The following is a 19,173-nucleotide window of genomic DNA, read 5'->3' on the forward strand; positions in this document are numbered from 1 at the left end:
ACTGGTTATGGTCCAAGCTTATGGTCGGCGTGAATATGAAAACATGCGTTGTCCAACGGGGCCTCAGGACCTGCTTCTGACCAGGGCTCAACTGGTATGCCGCGGCTCGGCTTTCAAATTAAGTCAGTTTTATTATATTACCTAAAATCACAAATTTGCCTCCAGGGCTTAACAAATCTGCACATCATATGCCCCTCTTTCACCCCAGACATTGGCATGGATTGTATACCATATTTCCACCTGGTAGTAAAATTGGGATCTGAGGGATTGGATCACAAGTGGACAACTCTAAGTACAGGTGAAAACATTGAAATCCGATCACTAAAACCAGCTGTGAGAATAGGAATGTGTCTTGAGACACATTAAGGACCTCCTACTCAACTGTTAGCTGAAATACACAGTCTGTGCTGCGCTGTTGCCTGGAAAGGGCTGCTGCCGGTATACCAAAATGTTATTTTTAGTTTCATAAAATGTCCCCAAATTTACCAATATGTCGGATTTTCCTACAGACGTTCCTGCTTTTATTGTTTATTAGTCTCTCATTGCCAGAGCTACAAGGTGCTTTATCTCTGGAGAAAGCTGGCAAACTGAGTGGTCAAAGCAGCAGCTGTGTAAACGTTTCATCCTCAAGAATTCTTTACAATAAAAGTCCCCTGTTATTTTGTTGTTTAAATGCTTTTATTATGAAACTGCAGAATCAGGAAATGTTGTCTTCGTCAGCAGTAACATGCCCCTTTAGGCAAACATGTAACATAAAATAAAGCAGATTTAATAACTAAACTAAACCACATAAATTCAGTTAGAAGCTGAACACGATGACACTTTTAAAAACGTCTTTATTATAATGTACAAGTTTGGATAATCTTAGAAGTTATGATTCTCTGCGAGTGTTTTTCTGTCAGTAGTTTGTCCATCAGACCTGCAGAGCATTGAGACCCCTGTGAATGTGTTAAGGATTAGGCACTATTGTTCTACTGTGCGCTGATAACAGATGTATTGTCATCCCTGTGGAAAGATTGGCTGACTGAGAGCTGTCTGTCTGTCAGCCTTTGCATGTGAACTTCAAATCGCAGCTCGGCAGCACCGAGCATGTAGCCGCCAAAGGCAAGGCTTTGCACTGTCATCAGCACCACACAGCTGCCTCTGGGTGCTGTGCCATATGACATTAACCGAGATCGATCCTCTCCACACCTCAAGAAGCTGCTGTGCTACACATAGTGTTTTCTCTGATGCTGCAACCACCCCCTCAAAGACTAGAAAAGGAACTCTCCCCTAAGCATGTGTAATTGAGTGACAATAACCTGATCGGCAGCGTTCTTAAACTTTATAAGATGGAAATTCATAAACCAAATTTTTTCATCCTTATCTGCTGCTGTTTCTGTCACATGAGACCACACCTTAAAAAAGGACTCCTACTTGGCTGTAAACCTTCTTTTACAGTCATAAAGACAACGGTCAACATGGTTGGCAATCTAGTTGAAGTGAACTTCTTTTTATGTGCATTAGTGTAATACTAGAGTTATTCATGTACTGTGCTTTATATAGATGTTTTTTGACCAAGGCAGATGGTTGGACCATATGGAGAGAAGTATGTTATTATGTGAAGAAATGTTGGTAGAGCTTCAGCCAACAACCAGAGGTGGAATCATCACAATTTACCTGTGCTGTTGCAATCAGAACTCTTCAGCCTAGCCTACCCACCTTTTTTTTTCTTTTGATTTGGAACTTAATATCTGGGTCATATCTCAGATTTCAGGTTATATCTCAGATTTTAGAGCACATTACTGTTTCAATTTATGCACTTGATTTTGATATTCTCCAGCAACTGAACATCGTGTAGTAAAGAAAGAATTGGCGAGTAGTCTGTCTAGGGAGATACTGGTTTGTTTTTCTTAGTTTAAGAGTCTAACAGCCCCCCCCCCCCCATCCCCCCAACAAACATGCTGTCTGTGTGCTGTGTTGAAGATGCAGTCATGCGGAGCTGGTGTTTGACATAATGTTGGACCAGTATGGAATCTGACTGGGAATATCAACGCTGATATGTGGTGATACACAGAGGCTGTCACAAAGGTTGCATCCATATGCTGTGCCACTCATTCGTGAAGCTGTGAAATTGGGTTGCATCCCAACTAGCCTGGAGACAGTATCGCTTTCACATCTCCCTTTCTGTCTCTCTCCCTCTCCACCTCTTCTTTCTCTCTCTCTTTCTCTCTCATAGCTCATTCCACTGAAGCATTTTTCTGGGAAGACGGAACAACTAATGTGGCATTAATAGGGTCACATCATCTCCATACAGCTCTTTCTTTCTTCTCCTTCCAGTGGCTGAGGCTGTTGTTTATCTTTCTTCAGATGTAGCTGTAGAAATGGCTTAGAAATCCCCCAGGCCAGCATCTCTCACATGTGAAGCCTGCCAGTTGAATTTTTTTGCTGGTAAAGGATATTCCACCTTATAGGTTATTTTGCTTTTGCAACATTTTCTAGCTTTAGAATTAAAATGTGTCGTTCCTTTGCAAATTTACACCTATTTCAAGACGTTATCGAGATCAATGTGATGATGTATTTGCTAGTGCCTTTTACAAGAAATGATATACCCTTTTTAGAGTGTTTTGTATCAGCATTTTCTGTCACAGTTAAGTTCTAGATAGTAGTTTAATGTCAAACACAAATTTGTTCTAATTTACCCCAGGTAGTTCCTGACTAGCCTCAGGCTTTCAGTATTTCTGTCAGTGCCCAGTCCTCATTTGTAACAACATAGTGTGACCAATCAGTAGAAGTAAACTTAAGGACCATATCATCGTTTAAGAAGTTTTTCTTTTCTGAAAGCCTCTGTTCACTAAATCAGCATGAAATGTAATGCCATTTGCAGTGTGCAGTCCAAAACAGGCAAAAGGGGAAAGAAATGTTTTAAAAGTCTTTGAGTGTTTTTTTCTTTCTGCTGGCCTTTGAAAGATGCCAGTTAATCTGCTTACTCCTTTAATTGTGAGTGTAGGGGTTGGGCCTCCTCCGGGCCAGAATAAGTCTACTGATCCAGAAGTAAAACGATGACCACCACAGTTATTCCTCCCTTTAGGTTGTGCAACCCCCCCCAAGTCTTCCTTAGCCACCCCTCCTCTCCTCCTCCTTCACCATACCCTCTCTCAGAGGGAAGAAAGCTCCTTGTTCTGACAATAGACATTTTTTACCATATGTTGGCCTGACATCTTCATCAGGTTCACAGCAGGTTACCTTAGTTAACTTTCACTCCACTGCCTGATGGGATTTTCTCCCTGTGTTTCTCCAATCGGCCCAGGCTCAAAGTCTAGACGGCCTCCAAGGCAAGGTCCTTCCAGCCCTGTGTCCACAATGGCCGTATTGTGGATGCTTAGTAGCGGTAGCTTCCTCCCGTTACAGCGAACAGGCTAGTGCTAAAACAATGCTTTTGTCCGAGGGCGTATGAGGGGGGCCTAATCCACTACATACTGTGAGATAAATCTCTCTCATAGATGAGAGAGCGAGCAAGAGAAACGGAGTGAATGAAATTACTGCCAAGGAGGTTAGAGTGCAGCAGTTTAACCCCTGGCCAAGAAAGAGGGAGGAGAGGAGGCAAAGAGAGCGAGAGAAAGGAGGAACAAGAAGAGGCAGGCTCTACATCCCTTCATCTCCGGAGCACGGATGGAAGAGAGGGGCTGCCGGTGGCTTTCACAGCCTCTCTTCTCACCAGAAGAGCTGCTGTTCACCATATGGGATTTGGCCTCTCTTAACAAACAGGCCCCCTATTCAATCACAACACACATTCAGTCGTTTGTGGAATAAGGTGAAAAAAGTGCATTTTTTATGCCTTTAGAACATTAGATGGCCATGAGGGCTCTAAGTCTGTGTTTGATTCACATAGTATAGAGAATTATAAACTAGAAGCTTTCATCTAAATGTGTATTCACACTGGATTTCGGGTTAGGTCTTTTTGTGTTTTACTCTTGTCTTAAAGCCAGCTGCTAAGGTACTTGTAGAAACACAAATAAAGGCCTCTGCACTTCATGTTTATCATATCTTTTCTCACTAGTTTGCAAAGTTTATCTTTTTAAGAAGCTTTATATCATTCAAAGTAAGTTGGGTTCTACTTTTTTAGTTTCATGACAACCGGGCTTGTATAACTTGCAGGGCTGGGCAGTGCGAGGTTTCTGACACACTGATGTCATGCGCCAACTTTTTCTTCCAGTCAGCAACATTAGGGCAGCATTAGGAATGACATCCTCTGCCAACAGCTTCCTTTTAGCCTACTTGGAAATCCCAAGAAGCGTAGATTTATGCCAAGATGAAGATGCCAGTGTTTTTCATTTTTAGCCTACTTGGAAGTGCCAGTAGACGCAGATTTATGCAGAGAATAGAAGAAATAAGTAATGAAGGGGTAGGCTTCTTTCTCTTATGTTTTGGTGAAAATACATCTTGCTAATTTATTCTGTTTAATCCCATCACATATAATGATCCACCTGAATAGGTAGGAAGGACGTGGTGTCGGTTGAGAGAGGCAGAGTTCTACCTCCCACTCTTAGCCAATTCATCCATTTCTTCCCTCACCTCGTCTTTCCTCCGCCTTCCTCCTCCCACTCTTTCCCTGTTGCCCTGCTCTCAGTTCCCAGCACCCTTCACCTATTAACCCTCCTTTTTCCTCGCTCACTCTCCTCATCTGACTTTTAAAGACAGGTGTCTCAGGAATAGCCAAAACATTGATTTTTCACCATATCTACCACCACCACCCCCTCTTCCCAGGATCCGTGTCACGGCTCAGGGGCTTCATGCATGTTGCCCCAATTGTGACTGCTGGAGGTCAGCCACGCTTGAAGCCCGCAGAGATAAATGGACATGCTACCGTACAGTAAATATTCACTCCTGAGCCTGCTATCTATCTGTAAACATGCATGTTCTTGTACAGTGCACACTTGTGCACAGACACACGTGCACTTTGCAAACAGAGACCAATGGTTACTCCTTGAGCTTTTTGGCACATTTGCCTCACCTCCATTTCCTGGGGTGTGAATGGAGGAATCTAACTGTGGATAGGTGATTTCAATTCAATTCTCACCCACTGGATCTGTTTACACTCCACCAGGGAGAAATATGCTATAGGTTGTTTTCCTTTTGCCACTCTAGCTGCCACTGGTGTCACATCAAATGGACTGCTTTTATACTATTTACAACAGCTCTTTATAGTTTTTGTCAACTGTAGGAAATACAATAAACACCTTTTGAATCCTATTTTGGAGATAGATGATGAAGAGGCGGCTGCATCATGCAGCAGGCAGGCCTAACGGAGCATGGTTTGCATGACCGATGTATGGACACAGGCAGGTGTATGAAAAAGCACAAAGTGGTTAATAAGTAATAAAAATGTATTAAAAGCTGCGATGCAATTATTGCATATTTGTCAAATTGTTGCCTGACCTATGTGAATGAACCAGGCACTGTGTTTCTACCCTTTGTACGGCTGTAGTTGTGTAGTTTTTCTTAGCTGAATGTAGGTGTATGTGCTTGGCATTGGTGGTGTTCTGCAGTCCTCCCTGTCTCTAACTTTGTCATTTTGTATTGTAACTGACAGCTTCCATTGTCAGTTGCGTGCAGAATTTTTTTTATAACCTTGTGAGCAAGCCAACAACAGTTGTACAATGCCATCCCACAGGAGTGCAGACAGTAAGACATTTACTGTCCACAATCCCTGCCCTTACAGCCTGTAATAATATGCCTATTAAACTCTATGTTGTGCACATCACTCTGTAAGTAGATTAGGTTGACTTCTCCTGGTGGTGCTCCAACATGTGATGACGTGTGTGTGTGTGTGTGTGTGTGTGTGTGTGTGTGTGTGTGTGTGTGTGTGTGTGTGTGTGTGTGTGTGTGTGTGTGTGTGTGTGTGTGTGTGTGTGTGTGTGTGTGTGTGTGTGTGTGTGTGTGTGTGTGTGTGTGTGTGTGTGTGTGTGTGTGTGTGTGTGTGTGTGTGTGTGTGTACCAGTGCAGGATCTGTCATGGCGACATTTGTGTCCCCTGGTGGAGCAGCAGGGGTCCTCTTCACCTCTGTACCCTTCAACTTTCAGCCTTAACCACCACCACACACCCAACACGTCCGAAGGGAGGGGTATATGAGTGCAAGAGAGTGGGGAAAAAAGAAAGAGGGGGCGCAGAACTGGAAAGGACATAAAGCTTTAGGAGATGGTAGGATGAAGAGAAAGAGAAGTTGAAAAATGAGGCAAGCATGGGAAAGAGAATTGAGAGGAAGGGACATAAATCAGGCCAAAAGTGGGGGAGAAATTAGGAATATGTAAGAGAAAGAGAGATGCAAGAGGCAAAACTATTGGCAGAGAAATGTGGAGGTGGAGCAGAACAGAAATGATAAGAGCCTGTTGAATAGAAAAAAAAAGTGCACACAGGATGCAGAGATAAGAGGAGCTATGAATGATAAAGGAAGGTGTTGTCACAGCTCACTCTTTTCTGCCACCTTTGCTCTCTTTATTCATGGCTCTCTCTCTCGCTCTACCCCACTCTACCTCTGTGTGACTAAATATTGATTTAACATACTCAGGGCCCATTAAATGTCATGTTAAAGAATAGCTGATCAGATCATTTCTGTTCATCTATTCATATTTACAAGGGTTTTTGGCCAAAACTGGGATTTTTTTTGTTGTTATTTTGATTTACCAGCTGTAAAAAAAAAACTAAAAAAAAAAAACTTAAGTATAACTACGTTTGAGTTAATCGGACTACCTACAATTGTTAATTGTAACATTCATGTTATTGTAAAATCACGTGTGCATTTCATGCATGCCAAATCAAAAGGTTTGCTGTGAAAAAGGTCAGTTGGGACATGTAGAATGTGCTGCAGCAGCTATCAAAACTCGACCTTGGATGTAGTCACACTCCTCTTGTCTGTACTCAACAGAGAGCCTATTGGTTCAGCCGTGAACATGGACTGGCAAAGAAGGGATTTGCAGTTTTTGCTTTGCTGTTGAAGCTCCCCCTATTTTCATACGTATGCACACCTGGCCAAAAAGTTACAAACATTGGACCCACCCTGCCCTCTTCTCCTCCTGTCCCTTTTCATCTGCCTTGAATCACACTCCAGCAGCAGTTCCCTTCCTCGCACCCAGTAAATCAGCATAAACTAGCCCTAAGTGTGGCAGATTATAGGGTAGGCAGAAGGGGGGCGGTTGGAGTTGGTGTGTAGAGCTTTGAGCTCTGCAGCTTTTTTTCCCTGTGCCGTTCCTTTCAAGATGGGGCCCATGAAATTATCCAACCGGATTATGTAAGGCATGATGGATTCTGCTGCGTCCGGTCATCCGTTTGTCGATTGTGTCCCCCTCTATCTCAGGCAGCCTGGTGTGTTAGCCATGAAGCTACTCCACACATTGTGTGTAATTGCATGTCTTCTTTACTAAGGTAGGGGTCCTTTCCTCTGGCTTTGTACATGTCTACATTCATAATGTTGGGCATAGTATAGTAGAGCTGGATCATTCACAAATTTACCCTGTGTTAAAATAGTCAGATATCTTTTAATTAAGGGTCTTAATCAACCTGTTATTCCCATTGAACTGATAGTTAAGTTTTTTCTGACTGACATATCTTTTTTGTCAAAAGGTTTGTTGCTTACAGATTCACTTTCTCTCAGCCACCTTTGTTTTGACAGAGGTGTAGGTGTGTTTGTGAGCCTGAAGGCTTTTTGTATGTCTGTGACAGTGAACCTGGCATGCAAGAGCTCATCTCTTCCAACCCTTGCTGTTTCTGCTGAGGTCACAGGGTGACCCTGGAGCTGTGAAAGCCATGTTTACCAGAGACCCCTGTGTTCAGGCTATGGCTTGGTGGCGGCTTCCTTTCAACCACATGGTATAAACCTGTGAGAAGCAGGTCTCATGCATCGGTTTGGAAGCTTTAACAGAGATGCAAACATATTGCAGAGGTGACACGAAGGCAACAGTAGGCTGGCTGCTTATTAAGCAAACTTGAACAGTTATTTTGTGCAGTTAGGTATACTTGTCTTGTGTCAATTTGCCAACCCCATCTTTGATGATCAATGCCAATTTTCACTACTATAACATCAAATGATCAATATAGTACTAAGAGAAGGATGATGATATGTTTGTTGTCTTTATTATTTATTATTACCTGGTATACATTCTGAATGTCTTTGAAGCACACTCTTTAAAGGTGAAAGAATGACCATTCTAGTTTGTCTAGGACTGCAACTAGTGATTATTTTACTATTGATGAATCTATCACCCTTTTTTTGATTAATCAACATGTATGTGGTCTATCAAATGTCAAAAAGAATAGGTAATGCCTGTCAAAGCTTACTGAGGCAAAAAGCTGTATCTTAAGATTTCCTATTTAGTCTGATCGGCAGCCAAAGACCAGTGTTCCATTGTAGAATGGCATGTTGAAGCATTTGAACCCAGCTAACAGTTAGTTCTGTATATATGATCAATAACTGACTAAACTGTTAATTGGAAAAATCAGAATTGGTTAATTTCCTGTCCATCTAAAAATTGAATAATCTATTTGGCTAATCTCTCAGCACTGTTCTTTACTCTCATAATGATGAGCCTTTTAGCTTAGGTTTTACATTGCTTCAGCAAACAGCTTGGCTTTTATCAATGTAAGAATAATCAAGCAAATAAACTTACATGAGTATGTGTTTATATGACTTTCTTAAATGTGCATGATTTGGTGTATAATTTAAGATATCTGAGAATATAGATTAGCATATTTACGGCACATATCGCCTAGACTCTCTCTCTCTCTCTCTCTCTCTCTCGTCTTTCAATGTGCACTGCTCTGTATGTGTGTGTACGTGAAAATCTAAGTGTGTGTGTGTGTGTGTGTGTGCGTGTGCGTGCACAGACTCGCAGCAGCCACCCTTGCCCCCACCCTTCTCATTAATATGTATGTATTCTGAGGCAGCTAGCGAAGACGGTGTATTTCTCACCCGCTGATTAATGCTGTCTGTCAATTACCTCTAGATCCAACCGTGCTGTGGAGCTTCCCCCAGGACCACACCGACCAGGTTGGAACACACTCTGCTTTTTCATTCTTTTCTCACTCTCTTCCTGCTCTCACTCTCACTCGTTCACAGTTACAGACAACCTTTACCTCTTCCTCTCCCATCTCCCTTCCTCGCCTAATGCCCTCCCTCACCCTGCCATCCTGTGGTAACCTCCCCCCCCCAACACCTATCATCATCACCACCACCACCACCACCACCACACTCTCCTCCTCATCCCTCTCATCCCTATCACTGCTTCCTCTCCTTCTCTCTCTGTCTTTCTCTCTCTCTCTCTCTCCTCCTCCTCTCTGTCTCATTGTACGTCTGTTGCTGGTAATGAAAAGCAGTGAGCACGTCTTCAATAACCGACGAATCAGTAATTATCATGCAACCGTGACAGGAATGCATACCACTCTCTCTCCTCTCTCTTCCTCTCTCGCCCTCATTTGTGTCTCTTTCTTTCTCTCTCATTGTGCTACTATGTTTGCTCCCTATTGTTTCACATTTATGACATTATCAGGTACATTTTCAATCTGAAAGCAAAATCTACAGCTGTTTTGCAAGACATTTTGGAACACCACGTTCCTCCTTAGCCAGTCAGAGGTAAGTATTGCAGGGTTATATACACCTCAGTATCTCCCGCTAGTCTGCATTGTTGAAAAATCACATTTCTGATGAGGACCTAGTTAATAAGAGATGATTGATTCCAGTATCACAACACACATTCTATTTATTATAATAACATTGTACTTAACATTGTGCAATCTAGAAAATATTGCAGCTATAAAATCCGACGGCATAAACAAGCAGACTGACGTTCATAGGTTGTAAACAAACCAACAGTTACCAACAAGTCAGATTATCAATACCACTTTATCTGGACATAAAACTCTAATTTGACCCAAACTGTTTGCTATATATTCTATTTGTCTGCACAACTATATTAAGTATAGTAGGTCAAAGTTTAACCTGGAAGTCTGTCTATAACCTGTAAGGGATGTTTACAATTTACAGTATATTGTACAATTCACTTTTTTCTTTTTAAGGGACCAATCCAAATTAAAACAATTTAATTATTTAGGTATCTGCCATCAGTCGTAGTCATTCAGACATGTCGGTTCAACTTAGTTTTTAGTGCCAAAAAAACCCTGGACTCATATTACCTTCCATCAAAATGAGTCCAGTAAGTTCTACGTATTGAGGTAAATTTTACATTTGGGGAAATGGGTATGATTTCAGTACTTGATGTTGGTTGATACCCTCAGTTGAAGAATGGAAATTATTATCAGTAGATACAAAGTATGATTGGTGCATCTCTAGTGTTCTTTTCCTGGGGGGTTTGTTTAACTAAATGCTGATTAGGTTTAGTTCCCCATCTGACTTCTTATTAGTGTTGTCACTTCAATTAACTTGACTTGGAATTAACGTGCTGCAGTGTTGTTGACGATAGAAATGATAGCCCAACGTACAAAATAAGACCCATGTTTCATAAACCCAAATTATCCTTTTAAGCCAATCACAAATCTTATAAGCTGTCTCAGGGACGATGTGCACACACATATTTGGAAAAATTAAAAATGGATTTGATATCCCTTTTATTCAAAGCTTAGCTCTTTGCCCTTAGAAAAATACTCAACCTCAGCAGGGGGTCTTTGTTATTTCTCTCTGGCTTCACCTTCAAAGAACTACCAGTCTAGATTCAACTTGATCAAAACAGTCACACAGCCTGTAATAATATGCGTTTTAAACTCTTATGTTGTGCACATCAGTCTGTAAGTAGATTAGGTTGACTCAGTCTCCTGTTGATGCTCCAGCATGCGATGACTCCATGACATCTGCTGCAGCTTCTCTGTGTGTGTGGGTGTGGGTGTGTGTGTGTGTGTGTGTGTGTGTGTGTGTGTGTGTCTGTAAGAATGACAGAAGACAGAGCTTTGACAGGAAAAAAAAAACAAGACATGCAACATATTGTTTCTGTTCCCAAAGTGGGCACAGAACAGGTCCTGGAGCAAATCACTAGACAGATAACTGCAGCAGCCCATCAATGGGCTGAAGGGAAAAATGGACACCTAGGAAAAAAAACTTGAACGAAAGACAACAACATGTGCGTAGGCTAACTATCTCTCAACACAGCAGCCTAGCCAGTGAGTTTAAACCGCTCTCCTGCCTCTCTGATCCACTTTGAGGAATAAACAGGCTTGTAGAAACTAGCTTCAGGCGATGTCTGCCTTCCCCACAAGAACCAGAGCATGCTATCAGAGTAAGAGGTAGAGGGAGTGTGGGACTGACAGTGTGAGCAAGAAATTACTGACTTTCAGAGATAGGCACAGGAAATGGAGGCGATGGAAAAGGAGTAAAGCAAGAAGCTAAGAGCCAAAAGAGATGAAATGAAGTCATAGTGTAAACATAGTCTAAGGTTTGTCATGGGCCTGCCTCATCCTTCCTCTACGCCATGTCTCTCTTTTAAGCCACCCCCCCCACAACCTTACTTTTCTTTAATTCTGTTGTTGACCAGATCGTTTGTGTGGATAAGATGGCCCTTAAGATGCCTAGTTAGTGTGCTGTGTACAGAGGGATTGGCCCTTTCCCCCGTATACATAAAGGCTGTATTCACGGGCCTCATTACCAGGATTAGGGCTCCTTTTCTCCTTTTGTAGGGCCGAGGGCTGGAGTCCTCTGTAGCCACAGTCTCTGTCTCTTTCTGTGGCCCGAGCTGGCCAGCATATGGCAGCAGCAGCCAACAGTCTCCACAGAGGGGCTCAGAACTCCGAGCAAGGCCTCCTTTTGTTTAGGCTGTTATTGTTGCTCAGCGTAATGACATTTGTAGGCCGTAGGATCGGGGGATGGAGGGGTTAGTCTACCCCAGGGGAGAGAGAGAGAGAGAGGGAGACAGAAAGAGGGAGACAGAGAGAGGGAGAGCGATGGAAGGAAGGAGGGGGAGAGGCAAAGACATGCAGACAGACAGGAGTGTGGATTATGGAAATATGAATTGATTTTTTTTTCTGTTCTATAGTAGAATAGAAAGCTCAAAGGAGAACAGACTGCAGGCTGGCTGGCACGCCAGGGTGGTGCTGGGGAAATATGAAGTGAGAGGCGCTTGCTCCCTTTTTCTCTCTCTCTCTCTCTGCTTTCTTTTCCCCTACTGCTCCCCCTGTTCCTGCCTCAGCCCCTGAGACTCTTGATGCCCTGGTCATCCACAGATGCCACTTGGATAGAGAGGGAGAGATGGTGAAATGGAAGAGAGAAAGAGAGAGAGACAGAGAGAGGGAGGGCAAAAGAGAGGTGGCTAAAGCATATATTTGAATTGCAAGAAGGGCTTTTTTTTGCAAATGAAGCAGACAGATGGAAATCTGTCCGTTTCCTCTCAGATCTCATCCCAAAGTTGTGGAAAAAACACAGCAGACAGAACACACACACACACACACACACACACACACACACACACACACAACATGGTTTTGCCAGTTAGTTCTAGCTAACCACAGTTTGCTGTATAAAGGGTCCACTACTCTGTGGAGAACAGATGATAATATGAGAAACACACTCAGCAAGTTCCACAAACAGACTACCAGTTCAAAACTTAAAGCGTGCGCAAATCCACAGTATTTAAACACACATTTAAGTTAATCACACAGATTCATCACACTCAAATTGCTGTTGTTCCTTGCCCTACACTGCGGGCAAAAACATATATTTTGTACAGTTGACAGGCTCCATATATGTTATGTTCATTTCCAGATTCCTGATTTTATATTCTACCCAACTTGGAATTGCTTCCTTATATGAAATTGTATCTCATCAGAAGTTGGATAAGTTCCAGAATTTCTGCTGATTAGAAATGATTTCTTTAGATATTTACAGGCCCATTCTTTTCAGATATTCATAGAATTGTGTAACAGTGAAAGTAATAAAGAAACTATAGGCAAATATACAAGGGTATCACCTCAGTGAACACAAACTCAACAAATTATATAAAGGCTTGTTGTGAAAAAAGATGAAGGACTGCAAATACCTTAGGGTGTGTGGCTGCAAGCCTGGGAAACTCATTGTTCTTCTGTCAATTCCCTTATCTGGAGAATTATGTGTTGAAAAAAAAATCAGATGTTTGTTTGTTTGTTTGCTTTTATAACTCCTAAGCAGAAATCAATATTAACTGAGACACAGTCCTCCTCCTGAGCGGACTGTGAATCAACACTGGCCAACCATGGCCACATGTTCTGTTATTGTCTATTTATGCAGTTTTCTTTTTTTTTTAAGGCAAAGTGTGACATTTAATGTCAAGGATGCTGGGTTTTAATGCTGATGCTTTGTTTCTCTTAATAGGTTTTGGACATAAACCTAAAGGTTTATGTTAAAGTGAGATCTACTTCTTGAAGATCCTGTTGGCTGCGATTAAAAACATTTTTTCCCAATGCTGACTAGAGAGAAACTCCCACCACTGTGCGGCATTTCATAAACACTGTCACCATATTTGATGCTCCATGAAAATGGATGAAATGGGTGTGTTACTGTCAGGAAAAAGACACTGATTACTTCACATTCTGCTCACACTCTAGTTGCAAACTCCATCTTCTTTTTTGTTTTTTTTCCTTAACACACACACTCCTCATCTCTATCCCTCTCCATTGTGCTTTCTTGCACATTCCTTCATTACAGTTACAGTAAGACACCCCCCCCCCCCCCCCCCACCCACCCAGTTACTTCCATACCATATAAACACTCACATGCATACAGGAAGATAACGTGTTTGCTTTCTTGGCATATGTCGTCATTCAGGTTTAACCTCTTGGTGCTCCAGTTATTCTCTTTCCCCAATTTTCACTCTCTGTCTCCGGTCCTGTCTTTTTCTTTCTCCACCTTCATAACCCTGTTTTTATCTTTCTTTCTTTCTATTTTGCAGTATCCCTCTGTCCCTGTATATCTCTTTCTCCCTGCTGGTTTATCAACCTTCTCGTTCAACACCTTTTCTTGTATTTCCCCTCCAAAGACACTGTTGAACGAAATTGCAAATTACACATAAACCACCAGCCTGGTTGCAGCATAATATCCAGAGAGATATGAAGGAAATATTGAATAATGAATAGATTTTACTCTCAGCTATGAGATAAAGTTGATGTTAACTCTCTATGGCCATTCCACACATTTTAATAGGGAAACTTTGATCTTCCTGCTGCATACTGCATTGACTTGACCGTAATTCATGCTGCTTTTCATTTATACCAAGGCTACAGTAGGTGTGATTCGATCTTAAAAGTAAATCTACGCTTTATGTTTCTATGTATAATCAATTTGTGATATGTATTGCACTTAGGTACTCCTAAAAATGTAGTCATGTACTTTCCCCCTCAATATGAGCAATTTTCGTGTGACTTCCTACATTTCCTAGTAGGCCTTTTTTATGAGTGTGTTGCATTTAGAACATGTAGGTGATAAAGAGAGCGAACGTTGTTGTAAAGGAAGAGTTAGCCAGGTGAAAACTCTGGAGTCCCAAACCCTATGTAAGTCATAATTGTGTTGACACTGCATTGCATTTTGGACTAATTAGCTTTGGTGGAGTAAGTAATATCTGTACTTCTTCAATGATCAGGATTTCCTTATGTAATTATGTAAATGTGGTTCAAAACACAGAGCCTAGAAAAATGTCTTGGCCTTTGGTTTAATTGGACTGACGCCAATACCTGAAAAAATACCTGCTTACAGCAGGTGTTTTTGATTGTAAGAATTGTTCCTTGTATCACAGTTCACTGTACTAGAGCGGCCTGTGTCTTGACTTAATTTCATGTTGTCTGTTTTTGATAAATCAGACATGGGAATAAGGCAAATTTAGCAGTATTTTTCAAAATTTAAAAATCACTCTAGCAGTAGCCATGTTTGTCTCTAAATGTGTTATTGAAATGTTCCTTTCTTTATTAGGTTTTTAACCACTGTCAAGTTATTTTAAGATGCTATTCCTTCAGGCTGAATGTGGCTTTTTTGTTTTGTTCACATAGTCCTGTACATCCATCTCTGCTCAAAAGCCCGCTGTGTCATATGTCAGACAGTAAAAGAGGGAGGGACAGACAAAGAGAGAGAGAAGGAGAGAGGCGCAGGGTCTCTTGAGGCTTCAACCTTGGCAACCCTGAGTGTTGCTCTGACACCATACTCCATCAGGACAGGCTGCTTGACATAATGTGATTGGTGGCCACAGCTCTGGACAGGCCATGGGTGGGGGAGGTGGAAAAGGGGCTCAATTGGTTGGGTGAAGTAGCATTGGTCTGAGAGATTGAGGTAAAGGTGTGGAGCTTGTGGACATGATTGGTCCCTGAATGTTGACCCTGAGGAGAGGAGGAGATAGTGGGTGATAGTGGTGGTGGAGGAGTCAAGGGGGGTGCGCAGAGGTTGGTTAGCTTGGAGCCAGAGATGATAACTTAAAGACAATGATATGCTGCCCACTGGCCGTCGGTTGAGACCTTTTACAGCACGCAAAAGAGGGCGTGATATTGAACAAGAGAAGACTTAAGAAAAAGGAGATGGAGAATGGGAAGTAGATAAGTTTAAAAGAAGATTTTTGACCAAAGTGTGATGGAGAAAGTTGGAAGGAAGTGAAATCATGAGATTAGAGGGATAAAGAAGATAAAGTCAAGTTTAGAGGTGTGTAACATGACAAAATGGTGAAGAAATTGAGAAAAGACGTAGGACAGTGAAAAGCAGAGAGTTAGTTTGGCAGATGGGAGAGTTGGTAGCGTGAAGGTTTTAGGAGTGCTATGTTGGGTTTGCAGCAATCCAAAAGTGTACATCTATTTGTGTTATGTAAAGCGTACATTTTGGGGCCTCAGGATTTACAAACCCAACACAAAATGTTGTTGTTACAATGATAAGGTTGTCTCTGCAGTTAATGAGAAAATGACAAGTTTAGATGTAAAACATCTCCTATGAGTGACATAGTAGGTGATCTCCTTAATGACAGTATTGCATCACGCAGTTGATTGTGGTTGACATAAGAAGCGTTGGGTGGTTGACATCAGTGAAGGAGATGGTGCTGGAGAGGAAAGAACAGCACCTCTGTCACACCACGTCTTTTTTGTTTTTTTACAAGTGCCAACTTACCCACTTATCCTAGATAGGAGACAGAAGGTATTGATAATTATATTAAGAGAATTTTGCCAGCTTTTGGGTGCTGCTTCTGCCAGTTTTGTGTTGCTGTAACAGCAAGGTGTGTGTGGTGTGGGAAACCAAGAGATGAAAAAGATGGAAATTCATACCTCTTTTGTGTTTGTGTGTGTGGGTAGGGATGTGTGTGTGTGTGTGTGTGTGTGTGTGATGTCTCAGCGTGTCACCGGGTCTTGTCTTTCCCCTTCACTGCATCTTGACAGCAGTGTCAAACAAGGCCTAATATGATCTGTGTTTGTCTTTGAGAATATGTGTGTATGCGTCTTGGTTGATAGTGTTTTTATTCTTCCTTCTAACCTTTTTCACCTCGGATCCCTGGGGTGTTCCAGGGTCTCGCCTAATGGACAGTCTCGCCCCACTAAGCTGGCCTTTGGCTCGGGCACTGAGCTGGACGCCTAAGTAGGGCCCTTTTGTTGCTCATGGGTCCTGATTGTGCTGACCTCTGGGCTGGCTTCCTGGGAGAAGATGGGTGGTAGAGAGCAGGGGAAGTGTTTTTACGCCCCGCTGCTCACATCTTTTCAGCATCGCACAGTGACCGGCAAAAAAAGAAAGTGGTGGTGTGTTTTGGCATTGGAGTAAAGAGCTGTTGGCTGCTTGTGTTTCCCAAGCTGCAGGTGGACGGCAGTGGATTCAGCTACAGATGTACTATGGCTTATCTTCCATTCCACTCTCAGAACAGATTGTTTCTAAAGCTGTGTACAGTAAATGGATGGGGGATGTGTACTAAACTAGTTCCTACCTGGTCAATAATGACTATGTTGATGGACAATAGATAAAGATGATACTACAGCTATAAAAAAAAAAGAAGAAAAATTCATAAATAGCGTAATCTAGTGTTATTTAAAACACTTTTTATTTATCAGACATTTTAAACGTACAAATATGTAACTTCTGTTATAGTTTGTTTGAAACTGTTTTTGCACAAGAGCACAGTAAGGGAACCGATATTTTAGAAAAGGGAACAGGGAGATAGTCATGTGGTAAAAAATGATTACCTTGTTTTGTTTCATAATGAAATCTTGACATCTACATCCATTTGCCAGAGCTTGTTGTTTGGTTTAACATATAACTGCACTAGTGTAGTGCTTCAGTACACATCTACAAAATGCACTGTATAAAACAATTTGAAATGCTGCTCAACTCCTCCAGTATAACTGCTGCAGTCACAAAGGAAGAAATGGTGGATCTACACACTTGGAAAAAGCTTGTCCCTAGTCAACCAAAAAGCTCATATTTACGGCATCACATGCCAGGCTTACCCTAACCACATACTGCTGTTGCCAACAGAGCTATTGCACATTTCACAAATCACACGATGTAGCTTTATTGGAGTGCATTCTTCCTATTTTTCCTAACTATGGCACAACCAGCAACCACCAGTCAGAGACAGAGATAGAACCAATGGCAGAACAAATAGAATGTTTGTAAAGAAGGGAAGTATGGCCCTGGGACGCGTCCTTATGTCCCAGTGTGTTGTTTGCAACTGTTCGTGAATGTTATGTTTTCTGAATATAAAAAAAAAAGATCAGGAAGAGAAGGATGAAGAGAGGGAGGGAGCAATGACCTGACCTCCATTGCTAGATTTTGTGTACATCTGTCAATGAGACGTCCACAGCCAAATGTTTAGGAGCCGGTGTTGCACCGCTGCCTTCCTGCTGAGCTTCAATGTATACATTCTTTGTGTATGTGTGTGTGTGTGAGGGTGTATGTGTGTGAGTGTGTGACGCCATGTGTTAGAGGCAGGACCACATCAGGGTTCATACAGTCGAGCTAAGCCCAGTGGGAGCTGAAAGCTTAAAGAAGGAAATCCCCCCCGGCTGCTACACGCACACACGCACGCATGCGCACACACGCGCACTATCTCTCTATCCCTCTCCTCCTGGCACTTCATTAATGAAGCCCATGCTTGTATGTTTGAGGCATATGCAGCTTTCTTGGCCCAACTCTCTCTCTCTCTCTCTCTCTCTCTCTCTCTCTCTCTCTCTCTCTCTCTCTCTCAGTGTGTGTTGGGGAGTGAGACATCTCCCCCTATCAAATGGTAATATATTCAGTGGAAGATCTCGGCAGAGGCATAATACTGCCGCTCTCCCCTCTCTGAGCCCATCTGTGATATGTAGAAAGGACATCAGCAGGACAGGTTATTAGCACTGGAATAATGCACACTGTTATTGTTGATGCCATATACTTATTTTCCAAGCAATACGCCCCTTCACCCCATAACATAAATAAATACATCCATTGCGGAAAATGCAGAAAATAAGACCGCAGTACAATGGACAGCATGTATCCTACCCCGGTGGAATCTTGTCATATCAGAGGTGACTCATTAACAGCTGATGGACGGGTGAATGAGTTTGGGCCTGGACAGTGGGAGGTTAAGCGGATGAATTCCTACAACAGGCTAAAGAAAGGGAAAGAAGAAATGAACATTTTACCTAACCTCATTAAACGTGAGCAAGGACAACTCTGATGGTAAATGCTACTTCTGGGACGCTAATTTTCCAGTGACATTTAGGAGTATAAGGTGTGCTGTTGCGCTTCACAGGAGGGCCAAACTGAAGCCTTTGTTTTGTCCTTGTTTTAGACATATATGATGTCCTTAAGGGTTCAGAAGTGCAGATTTGAAAATGACAAATATTTTCATCAAACAGGGTTTCATCTTGTTATAGAAGTGGCACATATAGATATAACGACACATATACCTGTCAGGTGTTGGCATGTGCTCGAAGAGGCCAGAGGATCAGTCTGCCACCTTCCAACACCTCCTGGCATGGGGCCCTGGTAACATGGGACCATTGTTAACCAAAATAACCTTCCTTAACACAAATACGCTGCAGCAGAGGGGTCACTGGGAACTGAAACTTGTGGAGGGGAGTAAAAAGAAATAAATTCAGAAAGACAAAACTCCCCCTTCCCCCGTCTCCCTCGCCTATCAGCCTGAGCAGAGTGAGCAAGGATGTGAAAATGTAACGCCCCCTTGTAAATTTGTAAGTGCACCTCATCGGCTCATGTGCTCCTCCACCTCT

At 42.3% G+C, this 19,173-nt stretch overlaps 1 protein-coding gene across 6 annotated transcripts in view; it reads left to right on the plus strand.

Annotated features, from left to right (window-relative positions):
* The window catches only part of dennd1b (DENN/MADD domain containing 1B), a 108,411-nt gene that overhangs the window by 13,107 nt on the left and 76,131 nt on the right, over positions 1-19,173 (plus strand). For all 6 annotated transcript variants that reach the window (XM_034881200.1, XM_034881196.1, XM_034881195.1 and 3 more), the window contains exon 3: positions 8,979-9,022. In XM_034881200.1, the coding sequence (XP_034737091.1) occupies positions 8,979-9,022 (44 nt within the window). The remainder of the gene's footprint in view (positions 1-8,978; positions 9,023-19,173) is intronic.

The sequence above is a fragment of the Etheostoma cragini genome, chromosome 9 (assembly GCF_013103735.1).
Source record: "Etheostoma cragini isolate CJK2018 chromosome 9, CSU_Ecrag_1.0, whole genome shotgun sequence".
Lineage (NCBI taxonomy): Eukaryota > Metazoa > Chordata > Actinopteri > Perciformes > Percidae > Etheostoma > Etheostoma cragini.